The sequence below is a fragment of the Moschus berezovskii genome, chromosome 5, assembly GCF_049115385.1.
Source record: "Moschus berezovskii isolate FMDL1 chromosome 5, NW_MosBer_1.0, whole genome shotgun sequence".
Taxonomy (NCBI): domain Eukaryota; kingdom Metazoa; phylum Chordata; class Mammalia; order Artiodactyla; family Moschidae; genus Moschus; species Moschus berezovskii.
The window spans coordinates 109,049,463-109,071,686 of record NC_142464.1 but is presented as its reverse complement, the minus strand read 5'-3'; the positions used below and the strand labels follow the sequence as shown (position 1 = coordinate 109,071,686).

General features: G+C 37.9%; 1 protein-coding gene across 5 annotated transcripts in view; it reads left to right on the top strand.

Annotated features, from left to right (window-relative positions):
• The window catches only part of WDFY3 (WD repeat and FYVE domain containing 3), a 280,291-nt gene that overhangs the window by 221,156 nt on the left and 36,911 nt on the right, over positions 1-22,224 (top strand). For 4 of the 5 annotated variants that reach the window (XM_055434540.2, XM_055434541.2, XM_055434538.2 and 1 more), the window contains 9 exons: positions 298-375; positions 1,856-2,083; positions 8,800-8,853; positions 11,042-11,210; positions 14,272-14,435; positions 17,313-17,461; positions 19,063-19,183; positions 19,659-19,744; positions 21,457-21,537. In XM_055434540.2, coding sequence (XP_055290515.2) covers positions 298-375; positions 1,856-2,083; positions 8,800-8,853; positions 11,042-11,210; positions 14,272-14,435; positions 17,313-17,461; positions 19,063-19,183; positions 19,659-19,744; positions 21,457-21,537 — 1,130 coding nt within the window. The remainder of the gene's footprint in view (positions 1-297; positions 376-1,855; positions 2,084-8,799; positions 8,854-11,041; positions 11,211-14,271; positions 14,436-17,312; positions 17,462-19,062; positions 19,184-19,658; positions 19,745-21,456; positions 21,538-22,224) is intronic. The other variant, XM_055434539.2, reaches the window with a different exon arrangement.

Below are 22,224 nucleotides of genomic sequence, written 5' to 3'. Positions count from 1 at the left end.
CAGCCCTCTGCAGCTGAGATGATCCCTGAAGTACAGACAGCATACCCAGAAGCTGTGGCAGTGAGCCTTCCTTGAAGGGGCAGTAGGGGTTGGAGTGTTGGGATCTGAGTCCAACACATAAGCCTCCATCAGATTCATCAGATAATTCATCCTTCGCAGTTTTTTGTGGGATATTTGGGATGTTGCTGTGATGCCTTTAATAGAATTTTAACTAACTGCCTTATTTCAAGGCTAGTTAACATTTTCTTTTTCAGAAAATCCATGAAATATTAAGACTCTTTTTCCACCCATTATTAGGAGATTTCTCAGTGGATGTTTACACACATCGCTGTTGTTCGAGACTTGGTAGACACACAATATAAGGAATATCAGGAGGTAAGAGTCGTAACCATAATAATGGTTTGTTTTGCATTTCTCAAATGAGAAAAGACTATTCCCCTTGTTATCTTCCTACTGCTTTTAAGAGTAAATTGCTGAACTGCATTCATCATCAAAGGTGATGATTTTAGTTATTCCTGGCAGCAGCTACTTTGGCCATTGGTTTTATGACAGAGAGTGGAACTTCCTTTGGGCAAACTGCATTAAAAAGTGACAGACTGGAGATCAGCACAGCTGAACCCTAATAACATCATGACCATCATATTTCATGTGTTTGTTCCTAATGAAAATTAAAATGTCAGAAGATCCCTCTTTCAGACTTAATACAGAGATCATCAACATGTGCATCAAAGTCTCTGAGAAGTCTCTTAAAATTCTAAAAAATTAAAACATAAAAAGTTTTTTATTATAAATGCTTGGTAATTTTGTCAATAAAAGCTTCAGTGAAATCTTCTTGATTAATTCATAATTACTTGACAACTTATCCTAAATATTTTATTTCCATGGCAGCTAAGTTGTATGCATTAAGGATTTCTGAGAGATAACCTGATAATATTTTATGGGCATGATACTAGATACTTAGTTATTACAGGTGATTTCCTCCCGTCAGAAACACGTAAGTACTATTATGGTATCATATAACATCAAGATGACTTCTTCAGTAACCATTAGGGTTAGATATATAAAGAGATCTTTATTCCTAGACTTTAAAAGTATATGTTTATATTTCATGAATCATTAGATAAGTTAGTCATAAGCATCTACTGTTGAAATGTTACACATTTCGGCATTTGACAATAGCAAGAAGTTATTCCACAAGTCATAAGTTTCCCTGTAGTAAGTTGATTTGGATCTCTCCCAGTGGCCAAGTAAAAATTATTTTCCTTTTCTTTTTATATAAATGTTAAGTTCCCTATCAGAACTGCATGTGTATATTCTTTACCTAAAAGTATTGCAAATGTTACCGAGATCACCAGGTATCTAGTGTGTTGGCAATATTTCTTGACCCGGCTTCTTTGTAGATTTTCTTTTATTCTTGTTCTGGTAACTGCTTTACAATCTAGGGTGGGGAAGGGGATTCAGCCTTAAATTCTTGTCTTTATTATTTCTCACTGGACAAGCCCATTGCATTGTATTTTCATAAATAATATTGCCATCTTCCCTGTGTCTTGAGTTACAAGTTTCTTTTACACTCTGGTCAAGTGTACTGCACAGGCTACCCTGTACATACCTTCCACGGAACTTGGCGCTAAAATAATCCCCTTGGGCCATCACTAAAACCCCACCTTCTCACAAAATAGCTTATTTTAGCCATAAATAAGTGTAATTTTACTTTTATGATATTGACTGAAATGGCATGGATTGGGTTCTGTTACCAAATACTAACTTGGTTTTAAGCTGTTTACAGACTTTTAATTGTTGCTCCTGCTTTTACTTGAAAACCAACCTGGACTCCCCTCCACCCCTACTCCCTTAGCGTCAGCAAAATGCCCTGAAGTACGTGACAGAGGAGTGGTGCCAGATCGAGTACGAGCTGCTGCGGGAGAGGGGGCTCTGGGGCCCCCCCATTGGTTCCCATCTCGACAAGTGGATGTTGGAGATGACAGAGGGGCCCTGCAGGATGAGGAAAAAAATGGTGCGAAATGATATGTTTTATAACCATTACCCTTACGTGCCAGAAACGGAGCAGGAAACCAACGTGGCGGTGAGTGCTCAAAAGTCAGCGTTTGTCGTGGCGGTCTCAAGTTTCCCTTCTTTTTTTGCAAGCATTTTCTCATATTAGATCAGTTACATAAAATACCTGATCTAGAAAATTCAATGAACTGTATTACGTTGGCACTGTCAGGATGGTGGCGATGGAATGAAAAGGTAAACAGGAAGATCACACAGTGAAGCGGTTTAGGTTGGAGACCCTGGAGCCAGCTTGCCCGGTCAGTAGCTGATAACGTAGTATCAGCCACTTGAACCTCTTTAGGTTCTGCTTTCTTCACGCCTCAAATGGAAAAAAATAGCAGTTCCATCTTAGAAGCCATTAGGAGGATTAAGTGATTAAAATTAGTCAAGTACTCAGAATAGTGTCTAGCGCAGAATAACCACTATTTGAATGTTAAGTAAATAAAATAACACAGCCACTAAGCAGTACTCTTTGAAGAAATGCAGAGCGCAGTTAAAGAATAATAGTAGCCCCAGTGTCTAGATCGTCCCAGTTACGTTGAGAAGCTTCATCACTGGTTCCGCTGGTATAAAACAGACAGCATTTGCCCTTAAGTTCCTTTTTATTCAGATAAGTTGCCCTTCCTAAAGCCTTCATTCAGATTTTTGCACTGACCAGAAAAATGTTGTCTATAAACTGATCATGATTTAAGAATCATGTTTTTTTTTTTTTTAACATTTGGGAAAATGCAGTCTTCCCCAGTAAAGTCACTGCAGATTTAGGAAGAGAAACCCCTTCACAGTTTAAGTACGTTCACATTCCTGACTCAAACACGCTTCTCTCAACAATGGAAGAAACTGAGATTTGTAAAAAAGACGGCGCACGCGTCTTCTAGTGAGAAGATGGTGTGACATGAGACAACTTGGATCCTTCCAGTGCCTTTTTTTCTCAGCCAAAACCCTGGCTTCATTTATCTTGTGCTAACTGACTCCACTTTGTCCTGTTGCTCCTTAGACTACCATAAATCTTAGACCTGCTAATATATAGTTGTTTACAGTTTTTTAAAGATTGCTCCCTAAAGTTTATTTTTCTCAAAACTATTTCATTCTGTCAAAAATGCCATACTTTGTAAATTTTAACTTAAAGCACTATAATTTCTCATACTAGTGCATTCTGTAGGGAAAAAAAAATCCACCCATATTTCTGCAGCCTTCTAATAGCACCTACTTTTGTCAGAGCAGACTAGCAGTATGGTCTCTGATTATTCATCCATTTTTCCCAAGTAAATAATTGAGTAAGAATTTAAGCCTGTAGCAATTTGATAAAATATTTTTTATAAAGTCAACACTCATTCAAATTGAATACATTTAAGAATATGAAAATAGAAGATGAATGTGCTCTCTTAAATATGAGACCGTTCACTATATAACTGAGGTATATACTTTTTGAGTTACATAACCATAGGTTTTTCTTTTGTTTAACCATGTGTACTCCATTGCTTCTTATAACAGTGTCATTAGTTTTACAAAAGTATTTTCGAAAATTTTTTTCAGAGTATAGTTAATTTACAGTGTTGTCAGTTTCAGCTATACAACAAAGTGATTTAGTGATACATATAAATATATCTCTTCGTTTTTAGATTCCTTTCCCATACATGCCATTACAGAGTACTGAGTAGAGTCCCTGTGCTATCCAAGGAACTCTATGCCTGCTATACGGCAGGTCCTTGTCAGTTATCTGTTTTATTTGTAGTCGTGTGTATATGTCAATCCCAATCTTCAGTTTATCCCTTGCCCTCTCCTTACCTCCCAAAATCTTAAGTTACAAAAGTGTGTTTGAAGTTCTTCTGTATCAGATAAAAGCATAATAACCTATTCAGAGTTCACACTTACTACCTTAATATCACTAGCATTTTAGCTAATCAAAGGAGTTCATCAGCCTGTGAAATCTATAAACGGTCTCAGAAATAAGTGTGCACCATATGGAGCTCCCCCCACCCCAGAAATGGGTTACATATTGTGAAATACAAGGCAGTCGAGAAATGTTAGAGCGAGATACATTTACAAAAAAGGAAAAAGCAGGCGGGAAGGGGAGATGATTACAGATTGTGGAATTCTGCTTTCAGTTTAGTTCAGTCCAGTTGCTCAGTCGTGTCCGACTCTTTGCAACCCCATGAATCACAGCACGCCAGGCCTCCCTGTCCATCACCAACTCCCGGAGTTCACTCAAACTCATGTCCATCGAGTCGGTGATGCCCCAGCCATTTCATTCTCTGTCGTCCCCTTCTCCTCCTGCCCCCAATCCCTCCCAGCATCAGAGTCTTTTCCAGTGAGTCAACTCGTCACATGAGGTGGCCAAAGTATTGCAGTTTCAGCTTTAGCATCAGTCCTTCCAATGAACACCCAGGACTGATCTCCATTAGGATGGACTGGTTGGACCTCCTTGCAGTCCAAGGGACTCTCAAGAGTCTTCTCCAGCACCACAGTTCAAAAACATCAATTCGGCGCTCAGCTTTCTTCACAGTCCAACTCTCTCATCCATATATGACCACTGGAAAAACCATAGCCTTGACTAGACAGACCTTTGTTGGCAAAATAATGTCTCTGCTTTTTAATATGCTATCTAGGCTGGTCATAGCTTTCCTTCCAAGGAGTAAGCGTCTTTTAATGTCATGGCTGCAGTCACCATCTGCAGTGATTTTGGAACCCAAAAAAATACATGTAAAATCAGGATTAATCTGCTATGATGAAATTTTCTGAATGAATAATGATTTTGGTGGTGCTAATTCAAAATCTGTAAACTTGAAACCCCATTAAATGTCCACTTTTTTTGTGGAATATGCCATCTGGCAATGTTGACATCAAGGAAAATTCCAAAAAGTAGAAGCAAATGCTATTTCACTAACTTCTATTGTAAAATAAAAAAGAGTAGGGACTTCCTAGTGGTCCAGTGGCTAAGACTCTTCACTCCCAATGCAGGGGGCCAGGGTTCAATCCCTGGTCAGGGAACTAGATTCCCACATGCCACAACTAAGAGTAAGCATGAAACGACTAAAGAGATCCCACGTGCTGCAACGAATACCTGGCACAAGTAAATAAGTAAATGATAAATATTAGAGAGTATGCAAATACAAGGCACAATGAGCTTGATGCTCTGCAGAGCATTTACTTAGAATTTCAGGGTCCTCTGAAGTATAGTTACGTTATTATCCCAATTTTATAGATGAGAAATAGAAGCCTAGAAAATTAAGGAATCCCTTCTAGGTAGCAGGGCAAGATATAATGCTAAGTAACAGAGCAAGATATAATAACTATTGGTTGATAATTCCTCAGAAGTTGAATCAGTCTTGAAAAAAGATTCCAATCTCTGGTGGTTTTGAGACATTATCAACAGACAGTGAATTTCTTTCAGAGAGAAACCATATACTAGATTTTTTTTTCTCTTTTTTTATTTTCAAAGATTTTTTGATATGGACCATTTTTTTAAAGTCTTTATTAAAATTGCTCCAACATGCCTACATGTTGTGTTTTGGCTTTTTTTTTTTTTGGTCACAGTCACATGGGATCGTAGCTCCCAAGCTAGTGATGGGACCTTCACCGCCTGCACTGGAAGGCTAAGTCCCAGCCACTGGACCACCAGGAAGGTCCCATGTATTAGGTTTTTTTCTCTCTAATGCTGAAGTGTATGTGGAGCTTAATAAGTGTTCAATGAATGGACGTATCAGCGCTCTTTCTTCCTAAATTAGAATTTATCCATTGCTTCCCATTCAGTATTCTTACAGAATTTTCCTAATTATTCTTGCCCTACAAAGGGCTAGAGTCAAATTTCATGGGGTGTAAAGTTTCTGTAACTTGGGGAGGCTCTATAATAAAAGGAGTACAGCATTATGAATAAAAAATTGCTAGAGCCTCTCTTGCAGGGCTTTGAAAGGAGCCCATGAAAAGTGAGAACTGTTGAGGTATAAGCTTCATCAGTTTCATAGTAAATCCTCCTCTACTCTGAACCATTTTGAATATTGCCTCCCAGAATCAGAGACCAGTCACGTCTTTCCTTTACGCTTGTGGAAATGCGCCGTACTCCTTGTACCCATCTTTATAAAATATAGGCAGTACTTTTTGTAACCTAAGAGGTATTTCAGGTATAACAGGTACTAAAAATTGCTTTTGAAGCCTCTTGAGAAGTATAATAGGTTCTGCCTGGAGTGAGGACAAATGATTTGATCTTCACCTTATTTATTAAGAAGAATCATTGTTTTAAATAACATTTAACTCTTCAGTCCTGTTGCTTGAGGTGGACATACAATGATGATTTCAAAGTTATTTCTGTTTTAAAATCTTTGATGTGTTAGAAATAATCAAATGATTATTTCTTTGGTCATTATTTCTTAAACCTGGATAATGCTACATACTGTGTTAAAAAGTAGCTTATCTTTTATTGTAAGTTTTGAACTTTGTTTTTAAGTTCGATGTTTGTACAATGTAGAGAATATTTTAGTGTTTCATTTGCCACAGGATTAAAAGCTTTGAAGTTTTATCAACTGAAATTATTTTAATGAGAACAAAAATTAATTTTGTCCTGAGAAAAGTTATGTACATGTGGAAAATTTTCTAATTGCACTTAAAAATAATTTATCCCCTTTGCACAGGGACTTTTCTTGAAGGGTTGATTTCAAATCTAAAATAGCTATACTGAGTTGGACTATAATTCTGTATTTTAAGTGGTAATATTATTTATAAATATTAAGATGTGAGCCTGGGAAATGATTCAAATACAAAACCTGGTGGTTTTTAAGCAGCTTGCTGCTCTGAATCCTGAGGAAGGAGAATAAAATTCCAAATTTTGCCACTTAAAACTTATATTTAAGAACTAAAACCAGGTTTTAATTCTACAAGCCCCTTATTTTCACAGAATAATAGTATCAAACAAATTTACTGTTCTTTGCAAATATTATAGGGATAGAAACCTCACTGTTTCCCTTTAATGTTGAGCTGCTCAGGGCAGAAGGGTAAACAACTCACCTAAGTTCCTTTTCTTGTAATTAAGTGAGTCTCCTGTGGCTTCCTCTGCGTATATTTTTATATGCTATGTATGAACTAAGCAGCTCAGGAAATTCCATTGCCAACAACAGAGAAAGCTTAGAAGTAAAGGAACTATAAAATTTTTTTCTAGAAATTCTGACATTGAAAATTTTTAATTTCTGTATAAACATAGTTATAATAATGATTTAGTTATAAATTTTTTTAATTAAAGAGAACTATGATATACTGAAATTATTAGTATACATATACCTTTGATGTTGAACACTGTACCCTTTAGTAAAATAAGAACCTTGGTTAGTGGCTCAGTGAGCAAATGTGTATTAAACTAACACTCCGTCATATGCTCCAGGGAACATACCATCATGTACATGTCAGACCCTGCCCACATTCTAGTTGGGGATATATAGTGGACATCAGAATTGGGTTTGACAATAGCAGTTGGTCCATTTTGCTATATTGGTTTATCACACATCTGTCCAGTGGTCTGTCTTGTTGTTTGTTTTTTTTTTTAATTAATTTCAAAATGAGTTGAAGAATCATTACCCTTCACCCCTAAGACTTCCACATATGTAGCACATTCGGTATTTGTTCAGAATTCTTTTTTTATTGACATGAATTTTACATATATTGAAATATATAAATCCTAAGTGTACCATTCAGTGAGTCTCAAGAAATGTGTAGTAATACTCGTGTAACCCAAACCTTTACCACGACTGAGAACATGGATGTGTATTTTAAAGATTATCTGTAAACATAAGGTATGCTTTTAAAAGTTCGCTTTTAAGGAGGGATGTTTATTAAAACCATATTAAGTACTTGAAAGTAAGCCCAGTAGTTCCGTGTTTGTTTTGCCAGGGGAAGCAAACATTTTTGAAAGCGTTTTGCCTGCTCGTATTTACTGTAAGGCCAGGTGCTGGGAGTCATCTCCAAATACAAACTGAAAAGAACTGGAAGGTTGCTTGGATGTGTTTCTGTCTGTCTGTAGCTCTCCCTGTGCATGTTTACGTGCACAGGCCACACGCTGCAGCTCAACGGATACTACCTTCTTGTTACTCAGTTCCATTCTGAGAATAAAATATAAAGCAGCTACCTTATTGTTTAAAAAGTAATGTTTACAGAAACGTTTGGTTTGGAGGCTGATGATCCAAGCTTCCTTCCACTTTCAGACTCTCTGGGATCTCAGCTATGAAGGCAGCAAAGGAAGTAGGTCCTCTGGCTTTTAGGGGAAGATGTTTTTTCACTAACAAGCACTTAGCGATTTCTGTAGTTTGGGATGTTATAGATAATAGTTCAAACCAGTTGCTTCTGTTCCAAAACAGATCGATAGATAAGCACAGTAAAAGTTAGGTTCAAGATATTAATAATAGCTAGAACTAGGTTCTATTATCCAGTTTTCTGTGTTTTTCCTTTGAAGCCATATAGAGTTGTCTATAAATTGTCCCATGACACTGGCAGCCTGTGCTCAAGTTTTGTCTGTGTGACTTTGAAGTCTGTCTTGTTCAGTAACCTTGAGAATTTTAGCAGTTATGTTTTACTTTAAAACTACTCTTGATAATTGAGAAAATAATCACAAGATGCTAAGTGATTATTTCAAGCAGCTTAGGATATCATATTAGTTTTGTGTGAGTGCATCTTCCATATTTCATACAACCCTCAAGAGTATTTTATTTTTGTGTTGTTCTTTGTTATTTTTTTCTGATGTGTCTGTACTTAATACCCTATTTTCAGTCTGAGATCCCAAGTAAACAGCCTGAGACACCTGATGATATCATTCCTCAAAAGGTAAACCACAACATACCATAAAAGAATGCAAAATACTTACAGTTTTTTGTTGTTGTTTTTTTTTTAATTTCTTTGTTTTGGTTTTGTTTTATTTTATCTTAGTGCATGGTAGACTAGACTAACCTAAAGGGATAACTTTCAATTTGCTGTTTCTGTAAGTTCCGTAGAGTTGAAAAAAGTGAATTTCATTCCTACTGAGAGATGTTCTTGTCTCTCTTGCTTTGTTCCGATTAGCTTTCTAGGATCCCTATGCAGCTCACTAACAGGCTGAATACCCATCGCTCTCATCGTGAAAGTGTACTGCTTCACACATAAACTAACAAGTCCCAAGGCATGTTAGTAATGGGCAGCCTGACACCACCAAGTTTGTTTTCAATTTCTCATTTAATTCTTCTAGACACTAAACAATATATATTTTGAGAATGCAAGTGTATTCTCTTTTAAAATTACTTTTTCGATCAGAAGGCACTAAATGGAAACTAGGTGTATGATCACTTTTTAAATACAATTTTATTTTAATTTAAATTTATATAATCGTTTTCTTTTTGCAGGAAGATTTAATACATAAGCAGTAAAAAAAAAATGCAGTACTTTCCAACACAAAAATTTACCTCAGGATATTTGGGGGAGAATCCTTTTAGTTCCAAATCAGATATGAAGTCAGTATCCAAGAAGATGTTGTCCCACATCTGTTAATTCATCGTCTTGCCCATCACTAACTATGCTTTCATCTCTTTAAAACTGAACAATTTTGAGTTGAAGATAATTGTTAAATCTTGTGTAGAGAATTGTTATAATACAAAATTAACTATCCTGCTTTCATTTCAAAAAATACTACAATATTCTTATTAATTTATCAGATTCATCCTTCCATAATTATAATATTATTTTACATCATGTCAATACTTCTGTGTTACATAGTCCAGTTTTCATTTGCTGCAGATCATTCATCAGTTAGCTTGCAGCTCTCTTCATTCTAACTCAATACCTGAAGTTAAGGGGAACTGTGGCTTGAGTTAGGTATCTTTTCACCTCAGAATTGGTTCAGTATTTTAGTCTAAATATTTCATCCAGTTGGACACTTTTTTTCCATTTTACTTTGAAATCATTTTTAAAAGAGTTTTACTTAAAATAAGTATTTTTGTAGACAATACATATTAACTGTTTGATGGAGAGTTAGGCTGATAGAATATTTTCAATTAGATATTCTTATTAATGGGGAAGGAAAGTAATGTTTAGAAAGAGAAGGTCTTTAAGCGTGTTTCAAACTCTTTATCTTTTTCTTAATTGTTAATTCAAAGTCTGAGTCATTCTGGTCAAGGAACATATAAACTTTTCCCTTTGGTCTTCCATTTTTATAGGAAATTTTAGACCTTAATTTCTCATTGTCTGTTGTTTTAAGAAAAAAGTTTGGGTCACCTGGAAAACATGTTTTTTAAGATAAATATTAATTATTCTGAAAAGAAAATGCTCTGTATTAAACACCAAAAAGTTAAATCTCTTCCGATGTTTCTGGGTAATTAATTTCTTCTTCAAAATGGATTTATGCATGTTCTTGATACACTCATTTAGTTATGAAGTTTCTGAATCATTTTCTTTTACACAACAAACAACAGGGTTGTTTTAGCAAATTAGAGACAGAAGCTGGAGTGGCAGGTGAACCAAGTGGTGTCATCTGGCCTGAAGCCAGTGAATTCCACACTGGGTCAGGACTCTGAAGGCTTGGGCCATTCCCAGTGTTACGGTGAGACATGGGAATACCAGGAGGAAAAGGGCAGTTCTGGGTTTCTACCTCCAAGTATCTGCGGTACACAAACAGGTAGTTCCTACCAAAGGGATAGCCCTTTAGGCCTAAGCTGTTTACTTGGGGCAGAAGCAAAATCCCGGGCTCTCCACAAACTAGACGTCCCCTTACAACATGATGCTTTCTGACACTGAGTGTTCTCTCTGCTGCACTGCTGCATCAGGAAGGCTGTGCTATACTAACCTGGAAACATTTGACAAAAGATGATGGATTTCTTTTTTCGGAAAGAACAAAACTGCTATTATTGTTTCATATATGTCTTCTAAAAGTCAGTGCAATTTAAAAAGAGAAAACCCTAACCCGAAAGTCTGTGCTTTTACTGTGTACAGTCTATTAATTCTTGAAGATGAATTAGCTGAGCACTTTCCTTTTGCTGTTCCATAGAAACCTGCTCGATACAGAAGAGCCATAAGTTATGACAGTAAAGAATACTACATGAGACTAGCCTCCGGCAACCCAGCCATCGTGCAGGATGCCATCGTGGAGAGCTCCGAAGGAGAAGCTGCTCAGCAAGAACCAGAACATGGTGAAGACACGATTGCTAAAGTAACAGGTCAGCAGCCTTCCTCTCTGACTTTAATTAAAAACACTTTGGGAGCATTCCTTCTACTTCAGTTCATATGAAAAATATTAGCAGCTTCAAACAGTAGGAAGACTCTCCTGGAGAAAGACATGGCTTCCCACTCCAGTATTCTTGCCTGGAGAATTCCAGGGACACAGAAGTCTGTCAGGTTATAGTCCATGGGGTCGCAAAGAGTTGGATATGACTGAGCGACTATTTATATATTATAAACAGTAGGGCCAACCTTAGAGGTAACTATGCATATTTTAGTGTATCAACCTTCTTAAAGATGGATTTCTATATCAGAACTAAAGAGACTGGCTCTTCTTTATAGCCTCCAGATGAATGTCATGTACCCATTGGCTTCATTTTTTTTTTTCTCCACTGTATCTGGCAGAATTCTCTATGGTACATGATATTTTAAGTTAAGGCCCTAATAACTAAGTGAATATTTATAGAATTAAAACAACCATTAAATGTGACATTAGTGTATGTTAGCCAACAGCAGGAGATAATGGTCTTTTCTCCTATGAGCTAAAACAGATTATTGCAGATCTATACTTTGTGAGCCTAGTAAGACCTGCATATGACCAGGGATTGGACTAAAAGGGCCTTGGACTTTTTGATTCTGGACATCTGTATCTGTGCGCCCTCTGCCCTCTTCCACAGCTTCTCTGTGAGCTGGACTTTCCCAATTTTGTCCTAAGATACTGCTCCAGCTGTCCTCCACTGAAGCCTTCTCCTTCAGCTCCCCTGGCTCCAGTGGCACTTTAGTCATATCTTTTACAGGAATTTCAGTGATTTTATGTTTTCCTAAATTATCAGTTTCTCAGAGGCAGAGATTATTTCCCTTTATAGATTTTGGCACATGTCTAGCACACAGTGGGGACTCAGTTGATGTTGAAAAAGTAAAATCAATCCGTTGTTACTTTTTAAGCCTCTGAAGTATCTTAAATTTAAAAGTATTGGTATGGTCTATAGATAAAGCCCTGGAATGTGAATTAAAAGTGTAACTTAAAAATTATTTGCAGATCTCACTGATAAAAATCTAATAGTGTATGGCCATGTCAACAAAAAGCATTTATCTGTAGTTGTGGTCAGCTTCTCCTGTCATCCCTGTTTTCTCTCATGATGACTATGAATTACTAAATATTTCATAAGTGACCTAATATTTTCATAGAATCCTTGAAATTTTTAGTAGTTAACCAGTTTTCAGCCTTCTTATTTCTTGACACTGCATCAGCAATGCCATTGAGATGAGTCCAAAGCTGTGTTTAATGGCTGTAGCCAAGGTATATAATTCACAGAGTTTGTGTTGATGTGTTTGGGTCATTGGCATTTAGCTTCTCTTAGCTTCCTTGTCCTAATTTCTAACTGAGCTAAACCCACAAATATTGGTGTCAGTGCTGTGATGTGCTATATGTTATGCTAGATATAGAATTGGAGGTTTTGATTCATCAAACTATAAAGCAACTGGAAGTTTTTCCCCTCCTGGATGTCCTCAGCAAAACTTGCTTTTCTTGCTTATTTATTGTGTGTGCGTGCTAAGTCGCTTCAGCCATGTCCGACTCTTTGCAACGCCATGGACTGTAGTTGCCAGGATCCTCTGTTCATGGGATTCTCCGGGCAAGAATACTGGAGTGGGTTGCCGTTTCCTTCTCCAGCTTATTTATTATAGTCTTTGATATGTGAAAATAAGGTTCTTCCCAAGACAAAGCAGAACCTCTGATAACTTGGGTTCAAAGGGTAGGATTCTAGCAGATACGTTTTTCCAAAATTCTTAGAGCAACTCTAACTGATAGATGTGACATTACTTTTGAGGAGACAAACTAAAGAATATTAAATGTGAGATCTAGAGATTTAGATTTAGAGTCCTAGAGCCTGTTTGTTTCCTATACTTTGGGATATCAGTGGTTACCTTCATCCTCAGATTTTAATTTCACCTCCTGTGATTATCAATAAAATTATCAAAATGTAGGCAGTAAAATGTTAACTTATTGGGCAAATTAAAGTATCCAGCTCTCTATTGGAAAGAATTGTGTTCTTACTCTTTATGATCTGATGAGTTAAACAAATTCATTTGTGTCTGAATGACCATACTGCCGCTTGTAACATGAATCTTAAAATAGCCCTCATGGACTCTCCATGTAGGTGGGATCTCTTATAATCATGTTTATAACTTGCTGTCCTTATTCTTTTTTCTCATAATGACTGACCATTTATTGATGGTATCCCCTCAGTAAAACCCACCCTTTAGCATCGCCCCTGTTACCATTCACTCTGCTAATCTCTCTGTTTATCATCATCGTCATCTGACACTTGCTGAGAGTTTACTATTTATCATGTACGATCCTAAGCACTTGATCAGAATTACCTCATTTGGTTCTCCAACAGTCCTCTAGGTATCCAGGAGAGATGATATTTTCATCCAGTTTTTAGAAATGAGAACCCTCTGAGATTCAGAGAGGGCAGATTATACTCCCAGGTCTTATAACTGTTTAATACCAGATCTGTGCTGAGTGGGGTTTTTTGTTTTTTGTTTTGGCGAGGGCGAGGTGGGCAGTGATTGGTGTTTTTTATTTGTTTTGGTTTTAGGGTTTTTTTTGTGGTGGTGGTGGTGATTTTTTTTTTGGTCAGCACTGGGTTTTCATTGCAACACACAGGCTGTTTGTTGCAGAGAATTTCTCTAGTTGTAGCGAGAGAAACTAGCTACATGGGCTAGAGAGAACTTGGGTTTCATGGGCTCTGGAGAACTTGGGCTCAGTAGCTGCAGCACATAGGCTCTCTAATTGCAGCTCATGGCATTAGTTACCCAGCATTTAGGATCTTCGTTCCCTGACCAAGGGATCGAACCCGTGTCCTCTGCATTTGAAGGCAGATTCTTAACCACTGGACCACCAGGGAAGTCCCTAGAACGTGTGCTATTAGCCACTGAATTGTGTACACGCCTTCCTGAATTCTCTCAAATTGTACAGGAGGGACTCCTTGAAACTAAACCACTCCCTAGTGGCCCCCGTGAGACCACATGGCCCTCTTGGCTCTTGTCCTGCAGGACTGGTCAAGCCACCTCTCAAACGGTCTCGGTCAGCGCCGGACGGAGGAGATGAGGAGACACAGGAGCAGTTACAGGACCAGACAGCCGAGGGCAGCTCGATAGAAGAGGAGGAGAAAACGGACAACGCCACCCTACTGCGCCTGTTGGAGGAGGGCGAAAAGGTGCTGGGCTTCTGGACAGGAGGGGTCGCACTGAGTAGTTTGTTCCCTTTTACAAGACAGCTGAAGGGTATTTATCTGGCAGCCAAAGAGACATATTGCAGCCTCTGCAGTGAAATCAGTATTAAGCCCCCTTCTGGGTTCAGCACGCTCATCTGCAGGACTTGCTGACCTCTCCGGACACCGACCAGCATGAAGTGCCGTCAGATGCGTGATTAACATTGACACCTAGTTCAGTCTCCCTCTGTATGTCCTCAACCAGACGGCAGCTCTCCCCTTAATTCTGTTTCAGTCCCACGTACACAACCCGCTCGGTAATTTGGTCCTGTATTTTTCCCTACCCCTCTGGAATTGCACTGATCACTGGAGCAGCTTCAACTAACCCTTCACCCCCAAGCCTTGAGCCCATCACCCTCAGCTCATATTTCACCCCTACACTCAGCTTCACTCACAGAAGACTACTTGGCCTTCCTATCTCTTGTAACCTGCGACCCCTCTCGGCTGAGTTTACTGACTCTGCTGTGTAGCCTGAGCCCCTGTAGCACTTTGTACCTTGCAGTTCACTCCATCCATGACGTTGGTTCTTTAATCTGCGCTTTACTCATTGCATTCTCTGCATGAGTGCCCCTGTCACTCGCGTAACCTCTGTCCCTGTAACCTGCATTTGATACGGCTTCATTTATCTGGAGTCTTTAGTACTCAACACATAGGAACTTTTCCTTCAGGGTTTTGCCAGCCCAGACATAAATACCCTCCTCTAAGCTTTTATAAAGCCCTATGTCTTTCACTCTTTTAGAACTTAATTTTTTAAATTCTGTTCAAATATATGTAGCCTGGTTAATCTTGAATGAAGACATACAAAGAGGGAAAAAAGTTGTAACTATAAAAACCCTGTATCTATCACTCCCTGGAGAAGGGAATGGCAACCCACTTCAGTATTCTTGCCTGGAGAATTCCATGGACAGAGGAGCCTGGAGGGCTATAGTCCATGGGGTCACAAAGAGTCAGACACAACTGAGCAACTAATACTTTCTTTTGTCTGCCACTCATTTTGTCGTGTTAGGATTCTTTGTTCCTGTGACTGTCTCTTCCCCTAGATAGTGAGCTCTTTGTAGGCTGACACTGTTTTCTTATTTCTATCCCAGTGCCTTGCACAGCTCTTAATCACCTGGTGCACACTCTGTAAACCTTGAATTGAATGAATAAAGGGATAAAAGAATGAAGGAACTGAACATGTAGAATCACGTCTTTAAAGATTGTGTTTGTCTGTTACAGTAGATTGTGGTATAACCCTTGAAATATTACTCACTAAGAAATAGTAACTAGAAATTAGAGCTTAATTTTTTCAGATTCTGTTCAAATATATAGCCTGATTAATCTTGAATGAAAACATTAAAAAAATTGTAACTATAAAAGTACAGTAGGTCTGAAAGAATCACATGATAAGCATCTGGGAGTTTTCGAATGTTCTGGTTCTTGTTCTGGATGCTGTTTGCATTTGAAAATTCTTCAAGGTATGCACTTAGGAAATAACATTTTCTATGTGTCTGTTTTACTTAAAATAGAATTATTTTAGAAGTATGTTAAGTTTTTTTTGCTGTAACATTCTAAATTTTTATTGTAGTTCACATGTGGTGTTGAAACTTATATTTATCTATTTTAGAAAATTTATTTTCTGATACTGTCATGTTTTAAACTTCTTGTGACTACAGCCTTTGCTCTAATTGCTTTAAGCTTGAATAGTGCAGGAAGTGCATTTAGGCTGACATTCATTTGACAGTTGTTTGATTCAGTTGCTAATTTTTTTCCTTGACTCATGTTAAACTAAGTATAAGCAAGAAGGAATTTTTGCTAAGAACTAGATCCTGCCTGTTGGAAAGAAAACAATGGTAACATTGAGGGCTTTAGCAGGTCCGTCCTTCTATGAGGAAAATACAGCTTCTGCCAAGTTTGGTTTTTCACAATGGCACCACAGTCTGCCAGGCAGGAGGAATCCAGTGGGGAGCGAATAGAGACAAATTCCAGAGGCTGTTATGGAAGAAGAGGAAAGTAATCTGTGTGGAAGAGAAGACAGCCAGCAGTTGCTAACATGATTCTATACATTCTCTCACTCTTCGAACACGCCACTGAAGTATATTTGAAATGTACTTGAAGATACAGAAGCCCAGAGACATTAAGAAACCTGACCAAATCTACAGTTAAATAACAAAACTAGAAAGTCCCTCAGGAATGTCAGGCTCTGCATGCCTTTCTCACTCTGTGTGTCACTCAATCGTATCCGACTCTTTGCGACCCCGTGGGCTGCAGCCTACCAGGCTCCTCAGCCCATGGAATTTTCCAGGCAAGAGTACTGGAATGGGTTGCCATTTCCTTCTCCAATAGTCAAATGGCAAAACTAGAAAGTCCCTCGGGAATGTCAGGCTCTGCATGCCTTTCTCACCCTGTCCTGCCTGGCCCAGGGCACAGTCGTGATCTCCCCGCATGTGTGCCTCGGTTCCCCTTCCTGCCAAGCTTCTGTCTGTCTATCTCCTCTCTGACTTGCTCACTGACTCTGCGACCTCGTACACACATGTCTGGCACAGAGTTAGTACTCAGTGAATACTGGGGTAGGTGGATTGAGTGGATGGATGTGAGTAGAAGGTTGTTTCCTTTTACTGAAGTCAAACTGCAACTCAAGACTGCAATCTTAGCTACTCTGTTTATTATGTTTGCACTCAGATGAATATGCTTAGCTCAGAGGGTGCCATCACACAGTAAAATTTTGTTTGCCCATTAAATCCATGTTTAAAAATGTTTTGCTTCCTTTGTATTTTTTTTGAAAAAGGAATTACTTGATTTTTTAAAAACTATACTAATGAATGTTTCTGGTTTTCTTAATAGATCCAGCACATGTACCGCTGTGCTCGAGTCCAGGGCCTTGATACCAGTGAGGGGCTACTCCTCTTTGGTAAAGAGCATTTCTATGTGATTGATGGATTTACAATGACAGCAACCAGAGAAATAAGAGATATTGAAACCTTACCTCCGAAGTAAGTAGTGAATGAACAGACACAAAGTATAGCTATCTTTAGCAAACAAGATACCTACACAGTTTGTTTTTTTAATGAAAAGTTATGTTTTAAGTAATGCTATCTCTCAGTTTGTATGCACCTGTCATTACATATTCACAAGAGTAATATTTCAAAGCTATAAGGGACAAATTTGCCTTATTTATCAAAGTGAAAACTAAAATTTATTGCTATGCATTAATAGCATTAGATATAATACAGGTTCCTGATATTGTCATCTGTATATTTATAAGGTTATTCTGAATGTGTAGAGTGTTCTTTTTTCAAATCTCAGTGCAAACACCATTATAGCAAAAACACAGGCAGCTGTACAAAACTCCAACAAATGTAAGCATGCCCGTGTCCTCTGAGTACCCTAGAAGCAGTGTGACCTATGCACAGGCGGGAATTAACTGGCTGAGTTGATCCAGCTTCCTTTTCTTCTGCCAGTCCCGTGATGGACGTGATACTGGGTAATGGAAAGCCCAGAGGCAGACAAAACAAGAAGGAAGATGAAAAGCTAAAGACTTAGAAAATCAACGTGTTCTTCTCTTCCTCTAACATTTTGAACACCTAACGTACATGGTGAATGTGGACACGGTCATCTTCATTCCTAGGAGATAATTTCACATTATCATTTTTAGCAGCCATCAGGGCCACATGATGACTTTTATGGGCCTTCTCTTGCATATAAAATTATTTAAAGTGATGTTTTCTGATTGTGTTGGTTTCAAGATGAATATATTCACTTTATATTACTACCACATTTTCTTCTACCTAAAAATTCAGTTCTTTTTCTTTTGATTTTAAAAGATATTAAAACATTTTATTGGCCCCTTAAAGGTATATAGACTTTGGCACTGTACCAGCTATGCCTGATAGATATGCCCTAACAGTAAGAATGGGATTTTTTTTTTAAGTTACATTTACCAAAGGGGATTTCTAGTATCAGTTCAGTTTAGTTGTTCAGTCGTGTCTGACTCTGCGACCCCGTGAACCGCAGCACACTAGGCCTCCCTATCACCAACTCCCAGAGTTTATCCAAACTCATGTCCATTGAGTTGGTGATACCATCCAACCATCTCATCCTTTGTCGTCCCCTTCTCCTCCTGCCCTCAGTCTTTCCCAGCATAAGGGTCTTTTCAAATGAGTCAGCTCTTTGCATCAGGTGGCCCAAGTATTGGAGTTTCAGCTTCAACAACAGTCCTTCCAATGAACACCCAGGACTGATCTCCTTTAGAATGGACTGGTTGGATCTCCTTGCAGTCCAAGGGATTCTCAAAAGTCTTCTCCAACACCACAGTTCAAAAGCATCAATTCTTCAGTGCTCAGCTTTCTTTATAGTTCAACTCTCACATCCATTCATGACTACTGGAAAAACCATAGCTTTGGACCTTTGTTGACAAAGTAATGTATACTGAGTTGCTAACAAATTACTTTCTTAAAAGGTTTTTTTTAATAAATATTCAGATACATTGTGTCCTGCTTCTTTTCACATGTTGGAAATAGCACCCCCATTTGTTGAACAGTGAGTTTACCTCTTGCTTTGTTTCTGTTGCCTCCTTTTTCCGGGCTGCCTCTAGTATGCATGAGCCAATTATCCCTAGAGGAGCTAGGCAAGGCCCCAGTCAGCTCAAGAGAACGTGCAGCATCTTTGCATATGAAGATATCAAGGAAGTGCATAAACGGAGATATCTCCTGCAGGTTGGTTGATTTAGTAGAAATAAACATTTTATCATGTTCCTTTATTTAGAGGATGTATACATGATAGGCTCCACCTTATTCCTTAGAGTATTGGATTTGGTTGTATGATAGACAAGCTCATGTCACATCCCTTAAAAAAAAAATCCTAAAACTTTGAGTGATATCTTTGTTATCCATCTTTTCCTATAGTTATCCAGATTTATATTTGTTGCATAAAAATTGCATTCACTATAAATGTACATAATTATAATTTTATAATTATTTTACCATTATTCTAGTAAGGATTTTAGAAACAAATTGAGCAAGACAAATTCAATCTGTTTTGTAATTTAATCTGCTAGGAATTCATGACTCAAAAAATGTTTTCCAGTCATCAGATTAACTTCTTCAATATTACGAAAACTCAAAGTGGACAAGTTAATATGTAACCTTACTTGCATTTTTTGCTTAATGTCTTTACCTCTGATCTTTTCAGCCTATCGCTGTGGAAGTTTTCTCTGGAGATGGACGAAACTACCTCCTTGCTTTTCAGAAAGGAATCAGAAACAAAGTTTATCAAAGGTATAGTTTATTAGGAATACTTCATAATGCTGTATTGTGGGAAGCAATGGGAAGTGTAAAGCATTACCAGTTCAGCTCGTTTTTTAAAAATCAATTAAATACTTGAATTCACTTCTTTGAAGAAAATGTTTCATTTTTGCCAGCCTCTTGAAACGTGCTTCTTCTGATGCTCTTCTGTTTTGAAAGAACGTTTTTTTTCCTTCTGATAACTTACACTAGACTTCGTCAGAATATCTCTTTAAGTATAAAGGAATGATGAAACTATAGCTTAAAAAATAATACTTTAGGTTCAGAATAGGCTTTGTTCATATTTACCAAAAAGAAGAGAGTGTCATACCTTGCTATTGAATGCAGAGCCTGAGTTTCCTTAGAATTTATATTCTTGTGAGACTTTTCTGACTTTGGAAGGTAAGTTGGATACCTTCATCCTTGAAAAAGTAGCACAACCAAATAAAGCAGCTGATTTAATCTCACCATATTTCATTTTTGGTAAACTGTGTTTACCTGGAAGAAAAATAGTATATGTTTGTGTGCTTGAAAGTTCTTCTGTTGGATGTGTGAATAGTAAAGCTTTTATAACTGGTGACAGGTAATAAGAGAGCCCTTATTCTTTGAAGAGCAGTATGCGTGCATGCATGCTCAGTTACTTCAGTTGTGTCTGCTCTTTGCATCCCAGCCCGCCAGGCTCCTCTGTCCATGGGATTCTCCAGGCAAGAATACTAGAGTGGGTTACCATGCCCTCCTCCAGGGGATCTTCCCGACCTAGGGATGGAATCCGAGTCTCTCCTGCATTGGCAGATGGGTTCCTTAACCACTGGCACCACCTGGGAAGTTCAGAGAGTAATATAAATCCTGGCAATCCCTCTTTTAGGGAAGTTTTGTGTTTCCAATGAGGAGTGACTAATACCAAGCAACACTGTTCATCACTGCAGTACAGCAGTACTACCCGTGAGTGTGAGAGAAATGAGGAAGGTTCTTCAGATAAAGTCCCCGTGGATGTTGATTGGGAAGAACTAAGTAAACGATTGAAATGTTAATTGCCTGTCTTATTAATTTCTAAGGGTGGTATCACTTTCAACATTGGTAAATTATCTGCTTTTCCCACCTGGAAGTTGTTACAAGGAGATGCGCGTGTCTTCAGCTGAGAGATTTCCGTGTATGTGCCAAGTTCAAGGTCCACATTCATTCCAAGGATTTTCCCACAATTCTTGGTTGCCCTTAAAAAATATATGTTGACATTAGGAGCAACTCTGAAAATAATCATAACAGTGTCACATAAAGGTTTTTCGCGTGTATGTGTTTTCATTTGTCAGTGGTATCTCTGTCCTGTCATTTATTTAGCTATTAGCACTGCTTGCTGTCATGTGAGTGTTTAGCTTCAGTCACTCTTTAGGACATCATTAAGTTGACTCAATTCCTGTGAATCAGTGTCAAGGCTTTTTCTTCAAGTAATGCGGCAACATACGTAAAACTCTAAAATGTCAGATTTTGCTGTGGATCTTTATATTTGGCTTTAGAAGCCATCATCTTACCCTTATTTGTTAGAGTATTCTAATTATTGTATATTCCCTTTGCCTGCCATTTACTGAGGAGTCAAGGGGGTGGTGGTAAATGCAGCAGTTAAGCTCTAAATGAGTCCTTCTTTCTTACTCTCCCATTAGATCCTGACTGACATGTCATTTCCAATGTTATGCTATTTTTAAATCGTCCAGGTTTTTGGCTGTAGTGCCATCTCTCACTGACAGTTCAGAGTCTGTGTCTGGGCAGCGGCCGAACACCAGCGTGGAACAGGGGTAGGTCATGTGCCTCTTGCACATTATAGTTTAATACTGAAATTGGATCATTTATATCTGGACAGTATTATTCAAGGTTTTAAGAATATCCCTGTACCCCATCCCCCAGTGGTTTGTAGAACAATTTTACAATACTGAAAATTAGAAATAAGAGAGTGTATGCATGATCGCTCATGTCAGACCAGTGTCAGATGTCTCACATGTTGATCATTTTCCTTTAATGTTTTGAGCATATGCACAGCTGTGCCCAATTGAGTCCATCGTATAAAGACACGCTTCTACTCTGCATCTTCTATTCAGTATTATATATAAATATTTCCTCTTGTTTTTAAAAAATTCTTTAGTAAATAAATGCCTTTATTTACTAGCCATTCATCATTACATATAAGGCATTCTCTTGTTTTTGGATATTTCATCTTTATCAGGTTTCCTTGTTATAAAAATTATACACATTTGTATTCTACTGTTAGTGGGTAAGTTTGCTTATCTCAATAGACACCAGCTTTCTATATTTACTTTTTAATTTTTACTGATTAACTTAATCGGTTAATTAATTTAATTTTTTGAATGATTTGTTTCTAAATGTGCATTTCCTTCTGTATTAGTAGCCCTTTATAATCTATTGGAAAAGAAGCAGTGCTTTGGGGCTACAAATTAATTATTACAGGATGCAGGAAAATGTCTTAA